Source organism: Carcharhinus amblyrhynchos, chromosome 11 (assembly GCF_965287045.1).
Source record: "Carcharhinus amblyrhynchos chromosome 11, sCarAmb.v2.hapA, whole genome shotgun sequence".
NCBI classification, from domain to species: domain Eukaryota; kingdom Metazoa; phylum Chordata; class Chondrichthyes; order Carcharhiniformes; family Carcharhinidae; genus Carcharhinus; species Carcharhinus amblyrhynchos.
Genome location: NC_137334.1, coordinates 73,434,002 through 73,461,073, shown reverse-complemented (window position 1 = coordinate 73,461,073; position 27,072 = coordinate 73,434,002). Strand labels below are relative to the sequence as shown.

Sequence of the window (27,072 nt, the reverse complement as noted above, 5' to 3'; positions counted from 1 at the left end):
GATCATGATTGTTGCCACTTGTTTTGGTGGATCCGATACAAATGGTAAATTTAAATTCAAACGAGCTTAAACTTTTTATTCACATCTTTTGGTCAGCCTTTCATGCTGGAAAGTGATTACAGTGGACAGGTTCAAGGCACACACAAGGAGGTGAGGTCTATGCTGAATTCATTCAAGAAGCCAATTCTCTGAATCAGAGAATATCGATTTGTCGGATACTGTAGGTAGTCAGCAAGCTGAGAGAGACCATGTTACACCTTCAGGACCTGAAAGATTAAGCTAATGCAAACCAGGTTGACCTTGGTGAACTAACAGCCTTCTGGATCCAGGAGCAATAATGACAAAAGTTGTTTGGAAGTTGTTCTACTCCTTTGAGACTCTTTCCGACTGGTTCATTACTTCATCGTAGCACTTGCCCAAATTAGACAGGTGAGAAAGTTCCTTTTACTACACGTGAATGCTGATGACACAGATGGTTGGGTAAATAATTGGAAAAGTAGTTTTGGAAGAAACATACGCACAAGCATTCCACTGCAGTGATATTTTGTACTAAGTGCAAAACCGTGGAAAGTTTTCATTTTTGGAATGTGTGGAGGAAAAAAAGAGGAAACCAACATGTGAACCGTGGGAAGAGAAAGTTAACGAGGCTAGCCATATTTCCCCAACATTTTAAGTGTATAGAAAAAGCAATTTTGTTATTGGCTTTTTTTTTGATACAGTGGGTATGAGAGACTGCAGGTACATCTTGTATATTTTTCCCCTGAACTGTTGAATTCCCCATGAATCTAGAATTTGTTAACTTAAAGCTTGAGTTTAAAGAAAATATGTTTTCTTAATTTTGGGGGGATCTTAAGCAATAATCAAACGTTAACTGTTGAGGGACGGAAACACCTCTTTGTTTCTTTTTGCCTAAGCGTACCCAGATTACTTCTATACATTGCTTCATGACTTCTGAAGCAATGGTGGCACAGTGGTCAACACTGCTGCCTCACAGCACTAGGGACCCGGGTTCAATTCCTGACTTGGGTCACTGCGTATGTGGAGTTTGCATGTTCTCCCCGTGTCTACATGGGTTTCTTCCGGGTGCTCGGGTTTCGTCCCACAGTCCAAAGATGTGCGGGTTAGGTGGATTGGGCATGCTAAATTGCCCCTTAGTGTCAGGGGAGTTAGCTAGGGTAAATGCATAGGATTATGGGGATAGGGCCTGGGTGGGATTGTGGTTGGTACACTTGATGGGCCAAATGACCTCCTTCTGCACTGTAGGATTCTATGATAATGTGCATTTAAGTTTTTGGCAGGGGCTTTAAGCTGAATGAATCACTTATGTCTTGACTTTCAAAGCCTATCCCATCAAAACACTTATGTTTATTGGGTTACTTTCAAGCTGCTACAGAAAATGGCACTGTCCAAACAACAGACCATTTCTTGTTAAAAACAATTAAATACAAATGGTTTCTTCAGTCTAGGGGTGCAGCGGACAGTTTTTAGTCACCGAGATGATGATGAAGAATGTCTACGTTTTTCAGATGGATCTGGAAACTGCATTCAAAACCAGTGAATCATTTTCAAATTTTTCAATCATGGTGGGAATACAAGACTTCTGTGACATTCTCATTATAATTCCATGAAACCAGTGCAAGGGAACTGAAAATGAAGCATTCGTAATCCCACACTGAGATGAGCCTTTTGAATTCTGGCCGAAAAGTGTTTTGATAAATTCCCCGCTGAGTTTTTGAAAGCCAGAAATGCAGATAGTTCCCAGTTGTCAGATTTGTGAAAAGATCCCATAGATGATGGCGACCTTAAAGCTAATAAAAAATATGAACGTATTGAAATAGCCCAGTCCTTATTGAAGTAATATTTATTTATTTGAATGCAAGCCCACATTGCCTAGATCACAAAGGACCTCACTGTCTGATGGAGGGTATTGCTAACAAAAGTTGGTAAATGCATTAGATAATACATACAATAAATTCAGAGGAGCTATGCCCTCTGCGTAATGGTTCACTGAACAGTATCACAGACGAGTGAAAAGGGTGCAGAGGTTAGTGCCCCTGATTCATGGTATTTCTGAGTCTGGTGATTAAAATCTATCATCCAAAAATTAGGAGTGTCATGAACCAAGCTTATTAACCTCTGTGCTTGATCTTACAGGCTGAACTCCTGTTGGTTATGATTTCATTCCAACAGCATAGCCCTGGTGCACACATCCTACAATGTTCAATAATGTTTTGCTCGAAGGACTATTTAGACTCTGCTAGTTCTGCTTTTCAAAAGCAATCTCCCAAGCAAGTTTAGACTCTTACACAAAACAGAAAATGTTGGAAAATCTCAGCAGATCTGACAGCATCTGTGGAGAGAGAACAGAGCCAACGTTTCACGTCTGGATGACCTTTCCTGGAGCAGTTCTGACATTGGCTCTATTCTCTCTCCACAGATGCCTTCAGACTTGCTGAGATTTTCTAGAATTTCCTGATTTTGTTTCAGATTCCAGCATCTGCAGTATTTTGCTTTTATCTTAAGTTTAGACTCTTAGCTGCTTTGTCTTTACACTTAGGAATTCTTTGCTAAATCCATCTCTTCTCCACCTTTAAAAACTTTCTCAAAATCCATCTTTTTGACTATACTCTCAGTCATATCTCCCAACTCTTGCATGATGGCTAGTTGTCCATTGCATTAATTTTATTTAACTATTGTATTTACTTTTCCTTCCTCTCCCACTTTTGTAAGGCACTTTTGGAGGTTTTCTATGTTAAAGTTGATATATAAATGAAAGTTATTGTTGTCTGTTACTTTAATTCTGAAGCAGAGATGAGCAAAGCGTGTATCTACCATTATTTAACCTGCACCTGGTGTCTTTACGTCTATACATATATGTAAAGAGAAATGTCATACATTTCACATCTTTTCCATCTGTTAAAATAGAATAATCTCAGATCACAGAACCCCTATGGCATAGAAGGCCTGCATCGGCTTTCCATTACAGCATCCCACCCAGGCCCTGCTCTGTAACCCCACATATTTACTTTGCTAATCACCCCTAACCAACACATCTTGGGACACTAAGGGGCAATTTAGCATGGTCAATCCACCTAACCTGTACACCTGTGGAAGAAACCGAAATGCATGCAGACACAGGGAGAATGTGCAAACTTCACTCACCCAAGGCCGGAATTGAACTCGGGTTCCTGGTGCTGTGAGGCAGCCGTGCTAACCATTGTGCCGCCCTGGTAAGATCTGCCAAGTCTTCATATTCTTAGGGTATTCTAAAATATTTTATGGCCTACAGTTTATTACAGAAGTGTAGTCACTCCTGGTACATGCAGCTATTAAGACCCTCAAAATGGCTAATGTGATGAGTGAGGAGTTAATCTGTTTTTAGTCAGGAATATTGGAAATCAGGAAATATTTTAATTTTTCAATGCCACTGGATGTCTTATATCCAGACCATTTTGGTTTAATGTCTCATCTGAAGGAAGACAACACCTACAATGCAACACAAAAGGACCAATTTTAACTGGGACCAGGAATCTTGCTGCTTCTACCTGTCACTGGCAGGTTGAAGACTATGCAGTCCATCATCAGGCCCGCAGTGATCTACCTATCACTGGCAGGGTGAAGACTGTGCAGTCCATCATCAGGCCCACAGCAAAAATTTCATCTTCTCCCTGGTGAGGTCATCGGAATGTGACTCTGCCACCTAAATTTGCCTCCTTTCCCCTCTCAGGAACATGGCTGTCTTTACCCTGTCTTCTGCCTTTTCACACGATTTCACCATTCCTGCTGAATGACAAGAAGGGAGCTGGAGGCGAATGTCAAGCTAGTTTTTGTGTTCACCTTGAATGAGTATGAAGTCAAATCATAAAGTGCGGTTTGCATCAATAAATTTCTGACTCCGCATATATGAGCACTACCAAATCAGCCAAACTTACACTGACAGAGTGAATGATATTAGGCAGAGTTATTTTATTCTGCGCTCAGCCCCAGCCTCGAACACTTTCAGATCACAAATGGCATAGGTCAGGTGCAGAGGAAATGTATGCTGATCCAACAATGCATGAGTAAAGCATCTTAAGTTGCATCGGTGTGATTTTTTTCCTTATCCACACAGATATTCTCGCAGCTGAAGTGAAACTACCAATTTGGAGCCAATTAACAAGTAATTATGAGCAGTTACTTCAAATGTAAGATTACCTCAAAACACCACCTACAATTTTAGTTGACTCTTGTGAACTACCCAGAGCACTCAGCATGCTTTTCCCTGCACGGTGATTCATGAAAAAAATCTAACGTTTGATGTTTACTATAAACATTGAGTGGTTATTTACTGAAATTGAGAGTAAATCTCCCTCATCGTCCTCTTGCTATGCTTATAGGGCAGTGTGAAACTGTGATTCACCTTAGAATACCACCAGCACACATGCTGGTAAGCAACCTATTATTTCTCCCACACAGCTCTGAGTATCACCTTCAAGTTATTGCATTCAGTGTTCCTCTTTGACATAAACTGATAGTGATAATGTACAGTTACCAGCCTGAACTAAGAGCAAGACACTAAAGAGGTTTCACTATAACCTCATGAGACATTTTAAAGTTATTGCTATTGACAAGTTAGAGTTCACATGCAGATCAGCAGATGGGCATTGCCAGAAAATAAATCCCCACCCCATCCACCCCTTGCCCCTCCTGCTATCACATCTTGCAGTGCAGTGGGATTAGTGAGCTGGAGTACTTGTTTAACATTTAGATGCCTGTCCTGTGTTTATAATGGACAAATGTTTATAGTTGATATAAACTGTCATCATGTCATTGCCAGAACCCTTCCCTCACATTTTTCTCCCAAAAAGATTTTGAATTACGGGATGGCGGAGATGCGTTTGAGGAACACCAGAGTAAATTGTGAAGCAACTAAATGAAACTTTGCAATTGGATTCCTGTTAACTGTTGAGTCCTCTCGGGGACACTTTTTCCGCAGGGTAGGGGAGTCCAAAACTAGAGGGCACAGGTTTAAAGTGAGAAGGGAAAGATTTAAAAGGGACCTGAGGGTGATGTGTATATAGAATGAACTGCCAGAGGAGGTGGTAGATGCGGGTACAATTACAACATTTAAAATACATTTGGACAGGTAAATGGATGGGAAAGGTTTTGAGGGATATGGGCCAAACACAGGCAAATGGGTCTAGTTCAGTTTAGGAAACCTGGTTGGTGTGGACCAGTTGGGCTGAAGGTCTTGTTTCCCTGCTGTATATAGAATCATAGAACCATAGAACACTACAGCACAGAAACAGGCCTTTTGACCCTTCTTGGCTATGCCAAACCATTTTTCTGCCTAGTCCCACTGACCTGCACCTGGGCCATATCCCTCCATACCAATCTCATCCATGTACCTGTCCAAGTTTTTCTTAAATGTTAAAAGTGAGCCCGCTTTCACCGCTTCATCTGGCAGCTCATTCCACACTCCCCCCACTCTCATAGAATCATAGAACGTTACAGCACAGAAACAGGCCTTTTGGCTCTTCTTGGCTGTGCCGAACCATATCTCTATGATGGCGGGATCTTCCCACCATGCTTGCCCCAAAACCAGAAAATCCTGCCTGAAGGTCAACGGATCCTTACATGGTCCATCCCTCGCTGTTACGATTCCTGAGGCGGGTGAGTTCCCCTCCCCCAGACCATATAAATGGGACTTATATCTTATCTGATGGTGCTGTTGGGAATTTTATTGAGAGATGCAAAAGAACAATTAAACTGCCACCTACCTCTTTTCTCCACAGCCTCAATGCAAAGCTTCACAAATCTTGGAACTGTGGTTCCCTCGCGCTTGCACAGTACAGTCAAATGGCAGCCGAATACTTGATCTACAACACAATACAAAGACATAACTTGTGTTAATCAAAAGACTATTGCATTAATAAGCAGGTTGATTCTATCTCTGATTCAATCAGTCTCTTTCTCTGGCATTCCTGCTGCAATCCTGAGCCTGAATCAATAAAGATCACATCATCAGATATTTCACATTTTAACAAAGTTTTTGGAGAGTCAAGATAATGACTGGCGGAATACTGAGTGATATCGTCAAAAATTGGTTGACTGAAGGAACCATCATGGTCTTCAAACTAGTTAGAATCTCTTTCAATCTGTTTTTGCTTTCTTCTGCCTCCATCAAGAAGAAATTAGATACAGCTCTTAGGGCTGAAGGAATCAAGGGATATGGGGGAGGAAGGTCAGATCAGGATATTGAATGTGATGATCAGCCATGATCAAAATGAATGACACAGCAGGCTCAAAGGGTTGAATCGTTTCTGTGACTGAGAGTTGCTTCAGATAAATACATAGATACCTCACTTTGGCATAACATTGTCATGAGGAAATAAAGAGAGACGTTGGAAATATTTCCAAAAAGATGTAATAAATAAAATACATTGTTACTAAAGTTACAGTGTTTACATGTACCCAAATTATTTAACTTGAATGGTACAAGTTCTGAAAGCTTTTGTATTAAAATGTAAAACAATCTCAAGCAAAGTATAATTATAGGGGTTCTTTCAATCCAGTAGGCTCGCTAATGAACCTAAAGGTCAAAGTCTGGCAGTTAAATCGCAGTTGGGAATTCCCTCATCTTTTGGACAAATGAGAACTGAGAAAATTAATTCTAAAGTCTGATGCATACATGCTGGAATTTTGACTGGCGCCGACCTCAAAGTTGGTGACACACAGACAATTTATAACAAAAAAGCAACTTAGTGCTTTGCCAAAGAATAACTTGTATAATCAGTAATGTAGATTTGAAATACAAATTCATTTGTCAACAGCCTAATGGTATCTGCTGTGAGTTAGACTTGCCTTTGACATTTAGGGTTTATTTTAAAAACTGTTTTGAGTGACAAATCGTTGCAAGTATGAGCTGTTACTGCAGCCAGGGAAAGAGGGCATTCCTGCACCGGAGTGAATAGGGCAACAGCAGTGAGGAACACTGGACAGATTGATCAGGATTTTATAGGGTGGTCGTGGCCCTGTCCACCAGCCAGAAAATCATGTATATACACCAGTCTCAACCAGTCAGATTATTCCTAACTGCATGCTGCATTCGTTGACTTCCTCCAACCAGGGCTTCTGTCCCTTTAAGGGGACAAAGCAACCAGGTAGCTGGAGGCTCTCCAATCCCAACAGTGCCCCCAGGAGCGGTGGTCATTGCTGGGCCTGCAAAGAGGCAGGGCCAACCACATGGACAATGCCACAAAATGGAAGTAAGCTGAACTGGGTTTGCTAGGCCAGTGAGATGGTTGCAGCAAGAGGGGATGGAAGTGTCCATGAGGGCACAGTTATGTCTTTCAAATGAGGTGGCAATCCTTCTTGGGGTGGGGGTGGACACAAGCTGACAGATCAAAAGCCTCCACCCCTCCCCCCCACCGCACCCATTCACAACCCCACCCTAAGCCTGCAAAGAAGTCACCAGGTTAAACTTGGTGGTCTTCCAGTGTGAGAAGTGCCCATTCATCAGTGGTAAAACACCAGAGGCATTGGGAAAAGACCCTTAAGAGGCCCTTTCTTTTCCTATTTAGGGCCTCAATTGGCCTAAGGGAGGGAAGACTATCCATTCCTTAGTCCTCTGAAAATGCTAATGGTGGTAGGTAAGCAATAGGCACCTCCAATTTTACCTCCCCCACCACCACGCCATTCCTCAGCACATCTTTAAAATGCTGGCTGTAAAGTGAACATGGTGGCTAATGGAATATATAACACAGGCAGGAGTGAGATTATACAACAATAGAAAATCAAATTTTTTTCAATTTTTAAATGTTGATTTTTCTCAGGGGACTTGCGTGCACTTGCACAAGGAACACAGAAATTTAGTGCAAGGAGGATTGAGTGTGGGAATAAGGAAGTTTTGCTACAATGCTTAAGTCTTTGGTGAGACCACATCTGAAGTACCGCGTGAACAGTTTTGTTGTCCATATCTAAGAACTTAGAATTGGGAGCACAAAGGTTATCTAGATTGGCTCTGGGGCTGAGAGACTTGTGCTACGATGAGAGATTGAGGAAATTGGGCTTCACTGTCTGGGATTTAGAAAAATGAGAGATGAGCTCATTGAAATATGCAAGATTCGAAAAGGACTGGATGGGGTAGAAACTGAGAGGTTATTTCCCCAGTACTGTCTCAGTATAAAGGGTCAATCATTTAGTACTGAGGTGAGACCAAATTCTTGAGAAAGAGGATTGTGAATCTTTAGGATTTTATATTCCAGAGGGTTTTGGATACTCCGTATTCAAGACCGAGACAGACAGATGTTTCATCCCTCAGGAAATCGAGGGATATGGGAATGAGAGGAAAAGTGGAGTATCGTAGAAGATGAGACATGATTGCATTGAATGTCAGAGCAGATTTGAGGTGGCATATAGTTTCCTTCTGGTCTTAATTCTTATGTTCTTGTGAAATAAATATTGGATTACGAGAGAAAGAAAAATAATGAAAAGAAACAAAAAAGGTTTATCTGTGCTTGAAATGACGAGACTGAACTTTCTGCGGGTGAGTTTTGTCTGTATCCACCATGCAAATACAGCATCATCACATCACTCAATGTGTTTGGAAGTGCACAGAGGGAAATGTAATTCTGTGAGGTGAAGGACAGAGCAACCCAACTGGGGAAGCAATTTTTGGATTCTCACTTTTACCTCACGTGTCCTTCGCCTAGCCATATGTGCATAAGCAAAGGCAAGTGCAATTAGCTTCACTGCTATTTTGACAGAAATTTCTGGCCCATTGTCTCCATTTATTGCCATTCTCTTGGAAAACTTCAATGGGATTACATTTGGCACCATCAAAGCCACTGAGAGTGCATTAGCGACATTACCCAGTGCGACTAAATAAACTGGATAGCCATGCAATGTAAAACCACAATTTCATGTCAGTGAAGAAAAAAATGCATGAAAGCATGGCATAAATAGAATTAGAAAACACTGTTTATTGCATGGAGTAATTGTTTGAAATTTGATTACGACGACTGAGTACTCTATTACAGGCATTTACAATCAATAGATATAATGGACTTCAAACAGATCCCAATTAAAATAGACAATGGAATGAAACACTGAGCAACCTTTATTTAGTCTCCCTGGATATGAGCAGGATATATGAATACAAGTTGTTTTTATTGATTCTGGGGGTGATTTTCACTGCAGCCCAGTTCCATCTCCAGGAAAATAGGCAATGGGAAGTGAAAAATTGTGGTCACCCAGACTCCTCATCTCATTACATCTGATCTGGTCTTTTACTATTGTCCTCTGGCTACGCTCACCCAGAGAGTCACTAGCAATCATTTGTGTTATGATGGTGGGTCACTGTACTTGTGGCCTAAAATGATTATACAGAGCTACGTGCTGCTTAGAATTTACAACACAGAAATAGGACATTCAGTCCAACCAGGCCAGTGTCCATTTCCAGCCAAACCTCCTGCACCTAACTCAATCAGCAAACCTTTCAATTCCTTTCTCCCTCATATCCTTATCTAGCTTCCTCTTAAATGCATCTATACTATCCCAATCAACTGCTCTTGTAATAGAAAGTGCTATATTCTAACACTCCCTAGGTAAGTAAGTTTCTCCTGAGTTCTTTACTGGATTTATTGGTGACCATTTTATATCTATGACCACTAGGATTTCCCTATAGGAGTAAACATGGTAGGTGGGAGACAGCCCCATCATTGCAGGCAGGTGAGACCTTCTGGTCCTGCCATTATTAATGGGGTTTCCCATTGAATGCACCCCCTTCATTGCTGGCAAGCCCATGGCAGGGGTGCACCATTAGCAGGACTAAAAGATCCTGCCAGTGTAATGTGGGCACAGTAAGAAGTCTCACAACACCAGATTAATGTCCAACAGTTTTATTTAGTATTGAGAGTTTTTGGAGCGCTGCCCCTTCATCAGATGACTTACCTGATGAAGAAGCAGCGCTTCAAAAGCTCATGATACCAAATAAATCTATTGGACTTTAACCTGGTGTTGTGGAGACTTCTTATTGAACCAAAGAGGTTGATTAGTAATAAAAAAAGACACTATCCACTGTTAAAAACATAAGTTACTGTTCATTCAACAAGGTGTACATTTGTAAACAATTTTTATGGCCAGAATAATGTAAAAAGTAGAAATGCACACCAATTCAGTGATTTTTAGATTGTTTCCATCTGAGAGTTCTTCAGCGGTACATCCTGTGGAGGAGGACACAACCACTGACTGCAGTTTTTGGATTTCGATATTCAATTATGCATGTGCGCACACCAGAAGCTGTTGTTAGTTTTGCAAAGTAATGGCAATGAGTGCTGAGTTTTGCTACAATTGTAACCACAAAATCAAAGCCTTTATTACAACAATTCAATGAATTCACCTTAATGAAATGGATTTGTTTAATACTGTTACCAAGGTAGTTTATTTCAGGTGAGGAATTTCTGGTTTACTGCAAGTCATTTTTAAATGCTAGTAATTTCTCTACTGACGTACAATAAGAATACTGAATGGACTGTCAGTAAGGATATGACTGTTTGTATAATATAGATATCTAATTGAATGCAGTTGCTATGGAGTGCCCTAATGCTATTGGCAAAAATAAAATGCCTTTGACTAAATTCTGTGTAAACAGACTAAAAACTCCAAGAATAGTTTTTATCTTTACAAAAATGTCACTTTAGATGTTAAATCTACAGCCAATTCTACTCAACTCACATTATCCAGAACTTATTCTTTGTAAGTTATGATTCCTGAAAGATATGACTGACCTCTTCAAAACTATCACCCTGCATTTTCAAGTCAAATTATTTTATTGAATATGGTGCCAAAATTCTATCTTTGCTCAAAATTAACTCAGAGTCAATTATTAAGTTTTTGCTGAAAACCTAACATTTATTTATGGATTATGCCTGAATGAAATTTGTTATTTAAATTTATTTTTGAGGCATTAGATTCAAGACATCAGTTTAGGTACTAACTGTTCTTGTCCTTCCATATTTAATTTGTGTGGCTTCAATTCTACTAATTAGAATGTTGGGCAAGAATGCCAATTTATTTATTTATCAGCCTCCTTAAGCAAAATAAAGTAGTTAGTAAATCAGTCTTATTTATAGAATTTGTGGGAAGCTCATGGAAACAGCTTCATGACCAAACCTAAAAATGAGCTGTAAATAACACCAATCATCTGATTTGATTTGATTTATTATTGTCATCTGTATTAGGAAACAGTGAGAAATATTGTTTCTTGCGTGCTATACAGACAAAGCATACCGTACAAAGAGAAAGCAAGAAGGGAATGCAGAATATAGTGCTACAGTCATAGCGAGGTTGGAGAGAAAAGTCAACTTAATGCAGGGTGGGTCCATGCAAAAGTCTGATGGCAGCAGGGAAGAAGTTGTCTTTAAGTCATTTGGGATGTGACCTCAGACTTTTGTATCTTTTTCCCGATGGAAGAAAGTGGAAGAAAGTATGTTTGGGGGTGCGTGGGATGCTTGATTATGCTGGCTACTCTTCCGAGGCATTGGAAAGTGCAGACAATGTCAATGGATGGGAGGCAGGTTTGAGTGATGGATTGGGCTTCGTTCATGACCTTTTGTAGTTTCTTGCTTTCTTGGACAGAGTAGGAGCCATACCCAGCCGCAATACAACTAGGAAGAATACTTTCTGTGATGCATCTGTACAAGTTGATGAGAGTTGTAGCAGACATGTCAGACTTCCTTAGAATTGTTAGAATTAGAATTTTCTTAAAGAATTATGATTTGAAGAAAGCAAATTGCACTCACAAATCAATGTAACATCAACCAACCAACTGGTCTCAGTGTTTTTGTGTTGCTTTGAGTTATTCCTTCACTTCTTCCCTGGACACTATTGTTTACTGCTCAAGAACTCAGAATGGGATAAAGGACTTGAAAAGTGTTAACATGCACGTCTGGGGAACCTTGATCCTCCTTATTCCAGAAGCACATTGCTGTCTACTTAACTTATAAACAATGAACTTGAAAAATTCATTCATCTGACAGATCAGTGCAACTTAATTTTACCTCCGGACAATGCAAACGATCAGTGATGTTAAAGAGCAATTGCAGTTAAAAACATTTAGCCGTTTTTAAAAAAAAATCTACCATACTTTTCACAATCTGTGCAAAAAAACTAATGGAATTTCAAAGTCATCTTGGAAAGCTATAGGTTCAGCAAACATTTCTGATGAAGGTTGCATCCTGTATGACAAGGCCCATAAATCCACAACTTTTTGGCACACTTCTTGCTGTAGCTTTGCCACAAAAGTTGTTGATTAAGCTTGAATCGTAGATTCATAGAATCTCTACAGTGCAGAAGGAGACCATTTGACCCATCGAACCTGCATTGACAACAATCCCATCCAGGCCCTATGCCCGTAACCCCACATATTTATATGCTAGTCCCCTGACACTATGCGGCAATTTAGCATGGCCAAATAACCTAACCCATACATCTTTGGATTGTGTGAGGAAACCTGAGCACCCAGAGGAAACCCAGGCAGACATGGGGAGAATGTGCAAACTCCACATAAACAGTGACCCAAGGCTAGAATTGAACCTGGGTTCCTGGCGCTGTGAGGCAGCAGTGTTAACTGTTGTGCCGCCATATAAACCGTGTGACAATGTAATCTGGGAGTTCCTAATCATCGCTGATACAAGCAGTCCTTCAACAAACTCTGAACAAGGCCATAGCCATTGGTGGAGAGTTGGATTAAGGGTGGTGTTCTCCATGTTGGAATTTCCTGTGCACTCGCCCCCAAACTAGAAAATCCCACCCGAGATCAACAGACCTTTGCATATTGTGCCCCCTACCTGCTATGATTCCCGTGGCAGGCAGGATGGGAAACGTGCCCCCCGTTGTGTCCTTGGTGCCCCTGGCATACTGAGCCATACTGGGATGCAAGTGGAACCCATGTGAAGACTAGTAAAGATAATATTGTTGTAATATTTAAAGTGGAACACTTACAAAAGGGCCTGAGGGTTCTTCTTTCCAGGGTGGAGAACTACACTGACTTTCGAACACCAAATTCTTCCCCCGACTTTAGAATACAGTCAATCAGTATCACAGACTCGCTGGTAGCCAGATGATCAAGTAGAACTCCGAATTGTGTGTTGGTACTTATTATTGGAATGTAAAATAGGTAACAACCCTTCTCCCCAAATTGTCCCTTCCCTGAGCTGCTTCTACTTGAAGTGAGGGCAAATAGATGGAGAGGAAACGCCAAACAGTTCATATGGATTATTTTACTATTATCTTGTTGTCGACCCAAATTCCATCAGCTAAGGTTTAGTTTGTGTTTAATTGCTGCGTCCAAGGTTCTCATTGGCACGACATGTTAAGGAATTTACTGACATTCTACTAATTCATTCTAATTTCCAAAAGTATGCAAATTTGGATGTATTCCATGAAGCAGGAAAAAGAAATGTCAGTAAGAATAACAAGGAGAAATAAAAAAGTAAAAAAGTTTTGTTTATGCATCCAGTATATGCTTACAAAGCAAATAGCAGAAAGTATCACATGTAAGCCATATTGGAGCATACAACGTTTGTGCAGAAAACACATAGAAGATGTTCACTCATTATGATTTGAGATATTAGCTAGCAAATAGACACTGCCTCTTCCACCAGTTTGTCATGTTTGTGGGTTCTTTTTATCAGTTTACTCCAAATCCTTTTAACTTCTGTGCTTCAGACTATTCTTCAAGATCTCCACAAATTTTTCCACTTGCCTTGATACCTCAGCGAAACAACATAGCGCACCTCGAATAATGAGTAGAGAATCCACCTTCAGTACCGTCAATTGTTGCTTCTGGTTCCTGCTCCCACAGAATTTTCCTCAGTTTTTTTTTAAAAGACAGCAAAGCAACATTCACACTAAATCCTATTTTAGGCTTGAATTGCCAAATAACTGTATCAAACTGTCATAGAACAGAGGAATTGTAGCAATAATAAACTATATTTTACTGTGTTATAAAGCTTTACCATGTGGAGTAAACAAAAAAGTTTGCAACCCTTGAAGCCGTGATTATGATAGTGAATAGTAGTTCTTTAACCCTTTCTTAATCAGACCCCTGAATTGCAAAGTACAGATTGATAAACATATCAAAATAACAATGGAGTCTTTTAAGACCTTAACCAATCGTTACATTTTGAAAAGGCTGCCCAATAGTGATTGGATTTTTTTTTAAATTTCAATAACCTCTTAAATTAAAAAAAGCTGTCCATCAAACATATACTTGGGCAAGTCACGATGAATGTTTATATTTGAATTGAATGATTTGGCTCCCTCCCTTGGACAATTTTAGATTAGATAGATTATCGTGTCAAAATGTAACAAACCCAGCTGGCACATGCCTTGAAGATTATTTTTAATTCTTGTATGTACCATAGTGAGAGCTCTGCACATTAAACAAAATTGTTCTTTTTTTAAACAATGCAATGTGCTCTGTTTTAAGATAGCTTCTCTTGCATGATAAGTAGCACATATTAGGTTTTCTTTTGCCCAGCTTGTAGCAACATATAGCCAATGGGATTTCCACATTGTCATATTTCTGTCAGTGAAATATGTCTCCTGACATTTCAAGTACTAAATCTTCAGAATCCACCTCGATAAAGTAATGGCTAAAAGCTCAGAAGGGTAGTTATATTTATATATGTATAGTAATTATGCTTTTACTGGTTGAAAGATGGTGCTCCTCATACAACATATAGGAGTACCTCACATGTCCTCTTTTCTCTTGTTTGACACTTATAAATGCAGCTTTGCTGATAAGGTGACCCCCATTCATCCTCCACTGTCCTCACGTACTACTGAGCTCCAAGATTGCTGTGATAGTCACCCATCTATTCAGGTTACTAATGGAGTTGGGCAAGATCGTCATTTCTCTGTTTTGCTGAGCAACTTGGGATTTTCACAGCAACTTCATTGCAGCGTTCATGCAAGCCTGCGTGTGACACTGATAAATAAACTTTAAACAACTGCAGACAGCTGTGTAAGTTCATGGTGTTGAACTTCTCGAGCATAATTTGACTACTTCTTACATTTCTGCTGCAGTCGCTTACCCATTGGGCCTGATTTTACCATTTTTATTCTAAGTGTTGAATCTGGGCGCAATTCAGATCTGAATTGGAAATCTGCTTTCGGGGCACCCATACGCACTCAGCCTGAAAAAAAAAATTGCTGTGGGCAGGGCTTAACACGCCCAAAATGATCAGCGCTCTGAGCTGCGCATGCGCAGTTGGAAAAATATTTGAAAAAGCGGGCCCGTGTCAGATCACTCCCAAGCCAAGGAAGTGGAGAAAGCTGCCAGGGAGCGAAAAGCAGGAATGATGGCCCCCACTGTCCCCCTTATCCACCCAAACCCCCACTACCCAGACTGATGTGACCCCCTGCCCCCTTCCCCCCCACCAATCACCCGCAGAGTGGCAGCGGACCCCCCCCCCCCCCGTCCCCCCTCACCAGAGATCCATCTTCCCCCCACCCGCCTCGCCCCAGCAGTGAGCAATCGGGCCTCCGATTGCACTGAACTCGCTTCCCCAGCAGCTGGAGCTCCCAATTCAGACTTTTATTTAGCTTGTTTATTTTGGCGCGATTTCGGCGAATGCATTTAAATCGCTGTTGCCCCCTTTTTGGGCGCGAATCAGATCGTGACCACGTGGTCATTCCCGGGTCTCAGTCAAGTGGCCATCTGCACAGACACGGGCGTGGATCGTGTTAATGGCCTGACACCCAATGTTACCATGTTTTCATGCCTGAAAACAGGTGTGACGCAATGATAAAATAGGGTCCGTTGTCGGATCAAAGAGTAATACTTAAAAACTGATGAAATACTTTGTCAGCCTTTATACCCCTCCACTCTGTCACTTCTTATTCACGTCCATTTTTGAGCTAGTTAGCAAAGACAGAATATTAGATCCCCATTCTTTTTTCATTGATTCATGAGGAATATAGGTACCACTGGTTGGTCGAACATTTATTGCCCAACCTTAATTGCCCCTGAACATTTCAAAGAGCATTTTTATTTTCAGAGTCAACATTGCTGTGAATCTGGAATTACATGTGGACCAGACCAGGTAAGGATGGCAGATTTCCCTCCCTAAAGGACATTAGTGAAAACCAGAGTGTTTTTATGACAATTGACAATTGAAGGATGTAAGAGCAAAGGGCTAAATGTTTCAATCATTTTGATACAAGATGAAGATGAATGTTAAGGAAGCCAAGTGGGTCTTTCATTTTCTGAGTGTGTTATTTTTAGTAGACTGACTACCACATTTGTATTCACTTTCTGCCTTTTATATTTCAGGTCAATTTACAATTGTAATGCATTTAATTAATGGTCATTATTAGACTTTTTCATCCCAGTTTTTTTTTATTGAATTCAAATTTCAGCATCTGCCATGGTGGGATTCAAACCGGAGTATGACCCTGGGCTTCTGGTTTTCTAGTCCAGTGACAGTACCTAGACAACTGTCCCTAAACAAATCTAGCTTCTCAAGACACTGTGAAATAAGACTTCCCATGATTTTGTTAAGGTTTGAAGGGGCTGGAAAGACTACACATGTTCATTATGTTTCAATGGGATACTACTCATGTGGTTTTGAACAGTTGCGTAATTTTGTTTTGAAAGAAATCTCTACGGCCCAAATTAAGTAAAATTCTGTAGAATGTTGTGCTAAGTACTGACATTTCACCTTAGTTTTGCTATGTGAAATAACAGGGTCAATCCCATCTCATTTCTCCAACACAGTTCGGTTCAGTCAAGTGGTCGGACTGCCGCTAATTCAGGAACTAGAGCCAATACTAATTTTCTTTTCACTCTTGAAATACCGGTCAAAAGTACCACATAACAGTGTCACAGCCACAATAAATTCTACTAATGCCGAGTAATGTACCTTTAAAAGGAAAATGATTTTGTCAGCAATAATCTTGAAACTATCAATCCCAATATCATGGCAGCTCTTTTCCCATTCACTGCATTTACTTTATACCCTCAGAAAATTAGAAATTACATTAAGACATAATATAATATTTGGTTACTGATGCTCAGAACATTCTGTTTTAATGAAAATTTCCCATTCTATGATCGAAATTAAAGAGAAACTCCATTAAGCAGTATTTGAGTCGAATCAGGATTAGAATGAGTGGGAGATGAACATGATGCACTGTTGAATGTGAATCAGGATCATAATAAATATGTTAAGTAAGGAAGTTCTATCTTTTATGGAATTTTAAGGACCACTCTAATTGAGCAATAATAAATGTGATAATGGCATAGCGTGCAATAATGGTTATGGTACATTTTAGCAAGCCATGGTTATTTTGGCAGGATGTGAAGCTGATACCTTAAAATGACCTTGATTAGCTAAAATTAATCATCGCTGCACATTTCATCTACTGATTTAATGATCTGAAAATGAAAGGAAAAGTCTGTGAAAACGATATGTCTTTTTTTTTCAGATGTCCCTTGACTTACCAATTTGAACTCATATGTTTATGATAGCTTTCAAGTAAATAGGTTTTAAATAAAATCCCCCGCCTTTTAAAAAATCAATAGTGTATTCATAAACACAATCCGTTAGTAAGTGATCCGAACAACGTGCTATGTTATGGAGAAATCCAACTCATTTCATCTTTATGTCACTGTTGGCAAACTCATTGCTTTTCTTTTCCTGAAACACCATTTATTGCTTGGTTCAACAGCTAAACTGTTTAACTTTCCACTGAGTTCTTGCTCAAAAGCATTACTAGACTAGGAAATATTGACTGAGGAAGCATGAGGATGTAAGAGCACAGGGCTAAATATTTCAATCATTTTGATATGAGGTGAAGATGAATGTTAATGAAGACAAGTGGGCCTTTTGTTTTCTGAGTGCGCTATTTTTAGTAGGCTGGCTACCACATTTGTGTTAACTTTCTGCCTTTTATGTTTCATATCAATTTACAATCTTAATGCATTTAATTAAATTGTAGAATTTACATTTATTTAGCACCTTACATGATTTTTTAAAAAAAAAGTTAATTTAATAGTCACAAGAAGGCTTACATTAACACTGCAATGAAGTTACTGTGAAAGTCCCCTAGTTGCCACATTCTGGCGCCTGTTTGGGTACACAGAAGGAGAATTTAGCATGGCCAATGCACCTAATCATTTGAAGACGTCAGAAAAAACTTAATAACAAACAAACCTATTTAAATGTCCAATCATCACAGCAGCTAATTTGTACACAGAACAGCGAGAGGTTTACATGGAGCTGGTGTTATTCCCCCACCCACCCACCCCTCTGCCCCTGCCCACCGCCCAGCTGAAAAGTTGGGCAGGGCTGCCTCTTGCTTGGCTTGGTCAACCCCGCTGCCATTTGGACTGTTAATTGGCTCGAGGCAGGAATTCCACCTCCATCTCGGAGAAGTCCTACCACCAAGTGCTGCCCGCTAATGAACTGACTGGCAGTTCTCTATCCCCAACAGTGCCACTGCCAGGACTATGGGCAGACCCAGAGAACAAATGCCATGGACACAGACTTGAAATAAATTCAGGCTTTCACAGGGGCCAGGTCCCAGTGATCGAGGTGATGGTGGTGGGGAGGGAACTTGTTAAGGCATGAGGGAAATGCATAGATGGGAAATCTATTTTGTGGGGTGGGGGGGGGGGGGTGCACAACTGGGCATGCAAAAAACTGCCAAGAGTAACTCGGTGGCCTTGCTGAAGGTAAAATCCCATCAGCTGCAATCCCATTTTGGCAATCCCAATGCCATGGGGAAATCCCATTTTAGGCAGGTGGGCAATAGGCATGGGCATGATGCCTAATTTTATGCCCCCATATTTTCTAACCCAACAAGGGAGGGCATAATATTCTGGTCAAGCTCCTTTAAACAGGAAATGGCCAATTAGTTTATTTGGGTAACGTGAAGGAATATTAGCTTGGACTTCTGAAGAACTCCTGGCTCTTGTTCAAGTAGTAACACAAGACTCTTGCAGTTACCTCACTGGGCAGAGAAAGCTTCCTGTTAATATCTCAGCCAAACAATGCAGCACCTGTTCTGTAACTACACAGAGCTGTCAGCCTAGATTATATGCTTAAGTGCTGAAGTGAAGCTTGAATGCACAATCTTCTGAATCAGAGACAACTACTGTACCAACTGAGCCAAGCTGACACTTTGAACTTAAAGCAAATGGATTGGCCAGCAATCAGAGCAGTAATTAAAAGTTCTTGGTCAGAGAACTGTGCCTTGAATTCTTTGCTTGTATGGAACTTGTTTTTTTTTTGCATAGTTTATTGCTTTTTTTAAAATATGTATTTTGGAAATTATTGTCTGTGAGTCATTGAATATATATTGAATAATAGAAAGCTGAGACAGAGTTTCCTGGCCCCATGCTTGCAGGCGTGTGTATGAGCACGTGTGCATGTGTGTGTGTGTAGGTGCATGCATGCATGCATATCAGGAGGTTCCCCAATACATTCCAGCTACCAGGACAGTTTCCCAGGCAGGCAGGGATGTGGATCAGTGCTGCTTGCTGTATGGAGACAGGTAACCACTTTACATGATTAAGCCCTCAACTAGGAGCCAAATTCTGCCTTGGTTGGCATTGTCCTACTGTTGGAGCTGCCCCTCTGGCTCTTGTGGAGGCAATCAGCTGAATGTAGCCAACCTCCTGCTCAAATATAGTAGAAGCCAGAGGGGTCAGAGCCTCGATCCGAAAAAGGGCACTGGGCATTAAACGCTGCCATGGTTCGAATAGTTCAACTGGAAGGATTTCCCTCCACCCTCCTTGGAGGGGCCTACCACCTCCCCCACCCCTGAAATAATTCATTGCTATAACTCCATGTTAAAACACCCTTGAGGTCTCCTACCTGCCTTAGCAATGTCCATTTCTGGTGCCGGCAGAATTGAGTGCAGAGGGAGGTGTCTGGGGGGAGGTGGGGTGTGCCGTTCTGGGCACCTACTGTCTTTATTTAGATGGCAGATGCAAAGTTGGTCAATTAGGTGGCTACCTTCAGGAAGCTGGTGTGAGAGGGCACCAGGTGATGCCACATGCAGGCTGGAGAGCCCCATTGGATCCCAACATTGGGGTTCTGCAGCATGTGATAAAATCCTGCCCAAGTTTTTGATATAAAATCTCACTCCCTTGTTTCAAAAACCTTTTGAAATACTTAGTTTATTATAATTTGTAAAAGAAATCTGATCCAAACTCTCTCCATGTTTTCCTTTCCCCTTCTGGTGAAGTGCCATTTATTTATTCTCTCTGCACCTGTAATATAAAGTTCTGAGGCACCTTACCATATTCCATGGAAATACAAATCATTAATGTATTACTGACATTGTTGCCACCATTTGACAGGGCAGAATGCTTGCTTTGTGAAATGTTCATGCTGGACTAATGTGAGCTGTGATAAAAAAAACTGGGTTTGTCTTGAAAGATCATTTTGAATTATCTGATGCTTGGCTAAAATGCTTAGGAAAGGTTTTGGGAACGTTGACAGCAATTTAACATTATGACTTAAGGATGTCATCCAAAAAACTCATTGCATATCCTCAAAATAGCATTGGCTCAAATATAATTGTTCCAATTGGTATCCCAAAAATGACAACTGGCTATAATTATCCATAATGGCAAATGTTTTGAGGAAGGCACAAATCCCATTGTTTATTCTTGTCTTTAGATTCTAGATATCCTCTTCTTCTGTTAATATTCCTTTTATGATTTTGTTCAGCAGTTCTTTGCAAAGATGTTACTAAAACATTCCATTCAAATTTCTCCCCTTAAAGCAGATTGAGGTTCCACAGGTGACACTGACACAGATTTTCAGCAACATGACTTTCCTTCATATGCTTTGATTGAGCCTGGTTCCACCACATTCACTGGCAGTGTTTTCCAGATCCTAACCAGTTGCTGTAGGCTAAAGCCTTTTCTAACCATCGCTTTTGATTCTTTTACCAATTTCTTTAAATCTGTGTCCTCCCATTCTCGAGCCTTTCATATGTGGGAATAATTACTCCCTATCTATTCTGGCCAGAACGCTCCATGATTTTGAGTACCTCTATCATTTCTCATCTCAGCTTTCTTTGTTCCAAAGAAAACAGTTGTAACTTAAAGTTACAGAGTAATGACTCAAAACGCTGGCTATATTCTCCTCCACAGATGTTGTCAGACCTGTTGAGTTTTTCCAGCATTTTCTGTATTTGTTTCAGATTCCAGCATCTGCAGTATTTTGTCTCTATTTGCGTGGTAAGAAGTCTCACATCACCAGGCTAAAGTCCAACAGGTTTATTTGGTATCACTGATGAAGGAGCAGTGCTCCAAAAGCTCGTGATACCAAATTAACCTGTTGGACTTTAACCTGATGTTGTGAGACTTCTTACTGTACCCACATCTCCACATTATTTATTTACATGAGCACAAGGGGCACGGTTTTGCTTGTTTTTGGAGGGTGGTGAATACCATTTTAACCTTTAACTTAAGTAATTAGCTACTAGCTTTTTGTGATGTATTGATGATGCAAAAAGAACAATGCAAGTGAAGATTTTTTTCCTCCACTGCCATTCAAGCCTTTCTTGAGTAGGAATGTGAGATGACTTTGATCACAAGCTTATTATTGTCCACTGTCAATCCTATCAAAAAGCTCCATCACAAACTCTCAAATGCACTGTATTTGTAAGTCACTCCCTTTCTGTATCAGCCACTACCAAGACGTTCACAGGATTATTACTTCTTTTTAGCTGTAGACAGGCTGCTTGCAGTCTCGAAAGCAAGCTCACATTTCTGTTAAGTTTTTTTTTAACAACTGGAATTGCATGTAAATTAATGTGACTTCAGTGTTGCACGATCCACTCCTGTCATTATATCCTTGATGTGCTTCCAAATGGTTATTTACTTTAAATCCATGGTGTAAATTCAGAGTGAATTCTGGTACTATTTATTCTGCTGTGAATATATGTGTCACATAACCGCACATTTTCTACGAGTAATTATTGCTTGGAGCACCCACTGCATTTCTAAGGTATTTTCATCTGGGAAGAGCCCCCTGAGGAGTGTTATATGATGGTCAAGGTCATTGAAATGCACACATGTAAGGCAGCCCATTGAAATCACATTTGGTAAGCATGAACATTTTCCAGCCAATTATGAAAGATAATTATCACCGTTGACTTGGTAACACAGATGTTGACTAAACTGAAGAATTTTCCTTCAAAGAACAATGTCTCAGCTCTAATATGTCAAATATTTATTCCAGTATTCAAAAAATGAAAGAATTTTTTTTCTCTCAAATAAACTGAAGCACATTTAATCAATCATGAAACATATTTACTACCTTACAACGTGGCATTTGCTGGACAAAGGAATATAAATAATAAAAGTAACATCCGTGGAAATGGCTTAATATTCGAATAGATTCATAAACAATTAACGTTTATCGTCGCTATGCCCTCGAAAACCTGTATAGAATATTAACTCCAAACTTTATGTTTCATGGTCAGTATATTTGACTCTGAGAAGAATTCATTAACTGTTATCAATTCATTAGCAATTATCAAAAAGTGTTTCTGAAGTACGGAGGAAACTAGGCCAGAGGCATAAATGCGAGTAATTTTTTTTTTAATTAACCCCTTTGCAAGCAGAAACAAGTAGCATCTGAACCTAATTGCTGAGCCCCGAGGAAGTGTTTAGTTTTCAAATGTATTAGTTCAAGTATTTTGTTTTGTGCAACTATATTTTACGTTTTTATGTTCTTTAAAGAACTATCCAGTTCAAATTAGAATTGCCATATTTCCCTAATTAACTGGCAGTAAAAAAAAAGTTACATTCTGAATCACCTTTGCTTAGTGGCAGCACTTAGTTTGAGGTCAGGAATTTCTAGCATCTCTCCAAAGCATAAGCCATTAATCTCAATTGATGCTTCAACACAAGACTGATGGAGTGCTGCATTGTTGGAAGACTTATCCATTTATTAGTGCCTTGAACATGTGACACATTCAAAAATGAACAGGGCATTTTCCAATTGTCCTGGCCAACATTCATTCCTCCATCAAAATAAACAAACTGCTGTTTACCTTGTTGATTCATTGTGGGATCTTACAGTTGTTCCCCTCCCCCACCCCCCACCGTTTGCCTACAAATAAGAATGATTGCAGAATTCAAAAGATGATTGGCTGCAGAGCATGTCGGGGTGTCCTAGGGGTGTGAAATGTACTCTATCAATGGAAGGTCTTTCTCGATCATTTGTGAGACAATCTCTTGCTTGCCAAAATTCAAATCACAATGATATTGCACATTGTGCCCTGATGCAGCAGTAAAACCACGTTGCATCAATGCAGAAACAATTGTTTAACTAGACTCTGTGTGCATAAATTACAGTTGAACTCCAAAACTGTATTAAGTTTCTAAGTTTATCTGTTAGTGTCACATGTGGGTTTACATTAACACTGCAGTGAACTTACTGTGAAAATTCCCCAGTTGCCACACTCTGGCGCCTGTTTGAGTAGACTGAGGGAGAATTTAGCATGGTCATTGAACTTAACCAGCACGTCTTTCAGCCTGTGGAGGGAAACTGAAGCATCTGGAGGAAACCCATGCAGACATGTGGAGGCTGCACAGACAGTGTCCCAAGCCAGGAATCGAACCCACATCCCTGACACTGTGCCGCCCCACATATTGATTTTCCGTTTTAGGGTGTTTAATTATAATGCATAATTATTGATATTATTAATTCTCAATTAAATGTAGAATATTTTCATAGAGCATTCAAATTGTAAGATCAGGAGGAGATGGCAAAAAAATTGTAGATCTAAATTTCTTTGCATAATAATGACTCTGTATTCAACTTTACAGCATGTCCACAGTCCTCAGTGTTCTTTGGTGTTAACATTGCTAGTGGTCAAAGATGGACCAGAAAGCCGTTTACGCCAAAAATCTCCATCCCCATTTGCAGCCAGGTTTCTCCGGTGTGACTGAAAGTGAATGAAATTTTGGCTGGAACGCCAAATTCTCCATTCTCACTTGCAGCAGGGCAGGTACAGACAAGATGGGAGAATCCTGCCCTGATCTTTGAACCCAATGTCAATTGCCAGTGGATGAGAATGGCAAGCTAGCAGAAGGCTGCCAGGTAATGAAGGAGTGGCTCATGAATTAAAAGATATTTCTGACAGTGGTAGTGTTTAAAATAAATGAAAATATTTTAATTAAGATTTATCCATCAGCTAGACCCAGGGCCTTAGGATCCTTTGAAACCTTTGTGGCCTGGGACGTGATGAAGAAGGCACAAGAGGATTGCTGATTAGCTAGCAACTGAAGACAGGATGATAAACTGACGTCACAAACTACCTCCATATTCTTTGAATTTGAACACAATTTCAATTCATAAATATGATCTCAGTCAGGGGGGAATAAATGGAAAATCCTAGACATGTGGGAATTCATCAGCAGGATAGATGTGTCCTGCTTCACTGCTTCCATGTTTTAATGATGACAATGTTTAAATTTAAAGTTCATTTATCAGTGTCACAAGTAACCTTACATTAACACTGCAATGAAGTTAAAGTGAAAATCCCCTAGTCGCCTTCTGGCACCTGTTCGGATACACTGAGAGCGAACTTAGCATGGCCAACTCACCTAGCCAGCACATCTTTCAGACTGTGGGAGGAAACCCGAGAGCCCGAAGGAAACATACGCAGATACGGGGAGAATGTGCAGTCTCTGCACAAGTAATGACCCAAGCTGCGAAGCGAATCTGGGTCCCTGGTGCTGTGAGGCAGCAGTGCTAACCACTGTGCCACATTGCGATGTATTATGACACCTCATTTCTTCTCTTGAAATGCATCCAACGCACCAATGAACACATGGAAAAAGTAGCCTAACTTTTATTCATGAACAAACATTGCATTGCCTCAAGTGGAGTGACTGCTCAATCTGAGTCAACAAATACCCCAATGTAATGCGAATTAAAAGAACTTTACAAGAGCCATGGCATTCCCCCAGCTGATTGTTATGGTGAGAATTTGCAATTCAAAGTGTTCAAAAACCAATATCAATAGTTTTGTAGAAATTTAGCTTTAAGGGAATCATAATTTTGCACAGTTCAACATCTAAAGATTTGGACTGAAATCCAATGTTGTTTTTTTTTCCCCTTCATACAAATAGTTTTAGACTGTCATCATTCATGTTCATAGTTCTATTGATATTTTATTCAGGACAAAATGTCTGTTTCAGTTAATTAGTCTAGAGTTGTAGCAATCAATTTAAAATGAGTGGAATCTGTTTCATATAATGTTTAAAGCTGCTGAGGAGAACTGATCTCTGAGCCAGTTTGAAGGTGAAACTCGCGCAATAGAGGTTTATGCTTTTTGGCTCCACTGTTCCGTCGCTTTTCTTTCCAGCATGTTGGACTTATGTTGGTGAATGTGACAATGCATTGAGAAGCTCAGAAATTGCAATTATATTGTCTGTGCAGTAGTATGTTGGAGGAGATGTCATCTGCTGGATACAACTATGTATCATAGACTGACAGGGAAACTGCCAGAATCCCTGGCAAAGCTATAGAAATTACCCACGACAATTTACAATACTTGTGCAACTCATGGGATGCATCAGCGAAAGCTCATCTGTTAAGTCAAAAATGCCAGCCTGTTCCCGCAGATCCAAATCAATACTGTGTACACTTTTAGTGGTAAGGCCTTCTCCCTGTTGTCTCTTCTTTCCTACTGCATCTGTCAGTGTGTGGCTTATTCAGATGTGTGCCTAGATTGCCTTTCCAAAGGTTCTTTTAACGTTATGAAGCCCAGGTGAATGACGAAGCAGAAATTGTTCAGGGACTTTCCACATTGCTCTATCAATGCGGTTAGAACCCTCTGGTTAAAGTCAAATCAAAAATAGCGCATTGAATGCGACATAAAATGTCTGGCAAATCATGAGTTCACAAACAAATGATGCACTGATGCAAACTGTTATCTAGGATTTTTATCTGTTGTTCATCAGCAACACCATTAGTGTTGACTCTCCTCCCTTCTCAAATCAATAAAAAGAGTCTCCAGAAATGCCTCTTCAAGATGGCGATGAAATCCTTTATTTTGGACCTGCAGCAGTGAGCCTACATACGGGACAAGTGTCCAGGGATCATAGAATATAGAACATAGAACACTACAGCACAAACAGACCCTTCAGCCCACTAGTTGCGCCAATCACATCATGTGACCTGATTGCCAGTGAGGTGGGACTGTGCAAATCCTAGGGCTGAGCACAGGCTTTTACCATCAAAATTGATCCTTGAGCTGAATGGGGGAAGACACATACTGAAGCACGCTAGTTTGAGTTAGTTAATAAATAGTTGTTGTTGTTAACCTGTCGCCAATCATTGCAATCATCACATTGGCGATGAAGAAAATGGAAGGTCCTGAAAAAAAGTGCAAAGGTGATCTCATTTGAAATAGTCCAGCATAAGTCATGAGCATAACTTGGATCCAATCTGCAAAGAAAAAATTAACAACGTGACCATCTTTGGCAAGTTGGAGCCATTTGATGCAAATTCCAAAGACTGAGTACAGAATGTGGAGTATTTGCAATAATTTTCCAGGCTAATGGAATAGAGGGGAAGGATAAGGAGGAGGTTATATTGATTACAATGTGTGGGCTGGGGCATATAATTTGACCAAGGATTCAATATCTCCAGATGCGCCTGGTACCAAAATTTTTGCAGAACCCATGTAACTAGTGAAACGGCATTACCACCTGAAGCCCTCAGTAATATTGTAAATGTAAACAGCTAATTCAGTTGGGAGGGCCAAAAGAGGAATCATTGCAGCCTTTTTAGTAAGGATAAGACAAATAATGGAGCATTGTGAATTTGGTCCAGCATTGAATGACATGCTGAGGGACTGTTTGGTTAGCGATGTAAACAATATGGCAGTACAGAAGAGGCTACTGCCAGAGTTAGAAGTAACTTTTTAAAAAGTTGAAAATGGCCTTAGCAATGGAAAGTGTAGAGAAGAGGTCCCCAGAGCTACAAAGGATGCACAACAGTGAGATCCACCAGGTTTGGTGAAGCAGCTACAGCAGTGAGGCCA

General features: G+C 40.3%; 1 protein-coding gene across 1 annotated transcript in view; it reads right to left on the bottom strand.

Annotated features, from left to right (window-relative positions):
* The window catches only part of arhgap15 (Rho GTPase activating protein 15), a 686,224-nt gene that overhangs the window by 208,937 nt on the left and 450,215 nt on the right, over positions 1 to 27,072 (bottom strand). The window contains exon 11 of the mRNA XM_080199371.1: positions 5,760 to 5,858. Within this exon, the coding sequence (XP_080055497.1) occupies positions 5,760 to 5,858 (99 nt within the window). The remainder of the gene's footprint in view (positions 1 to 5,759; positions 5,859 to 27,072) is intronic.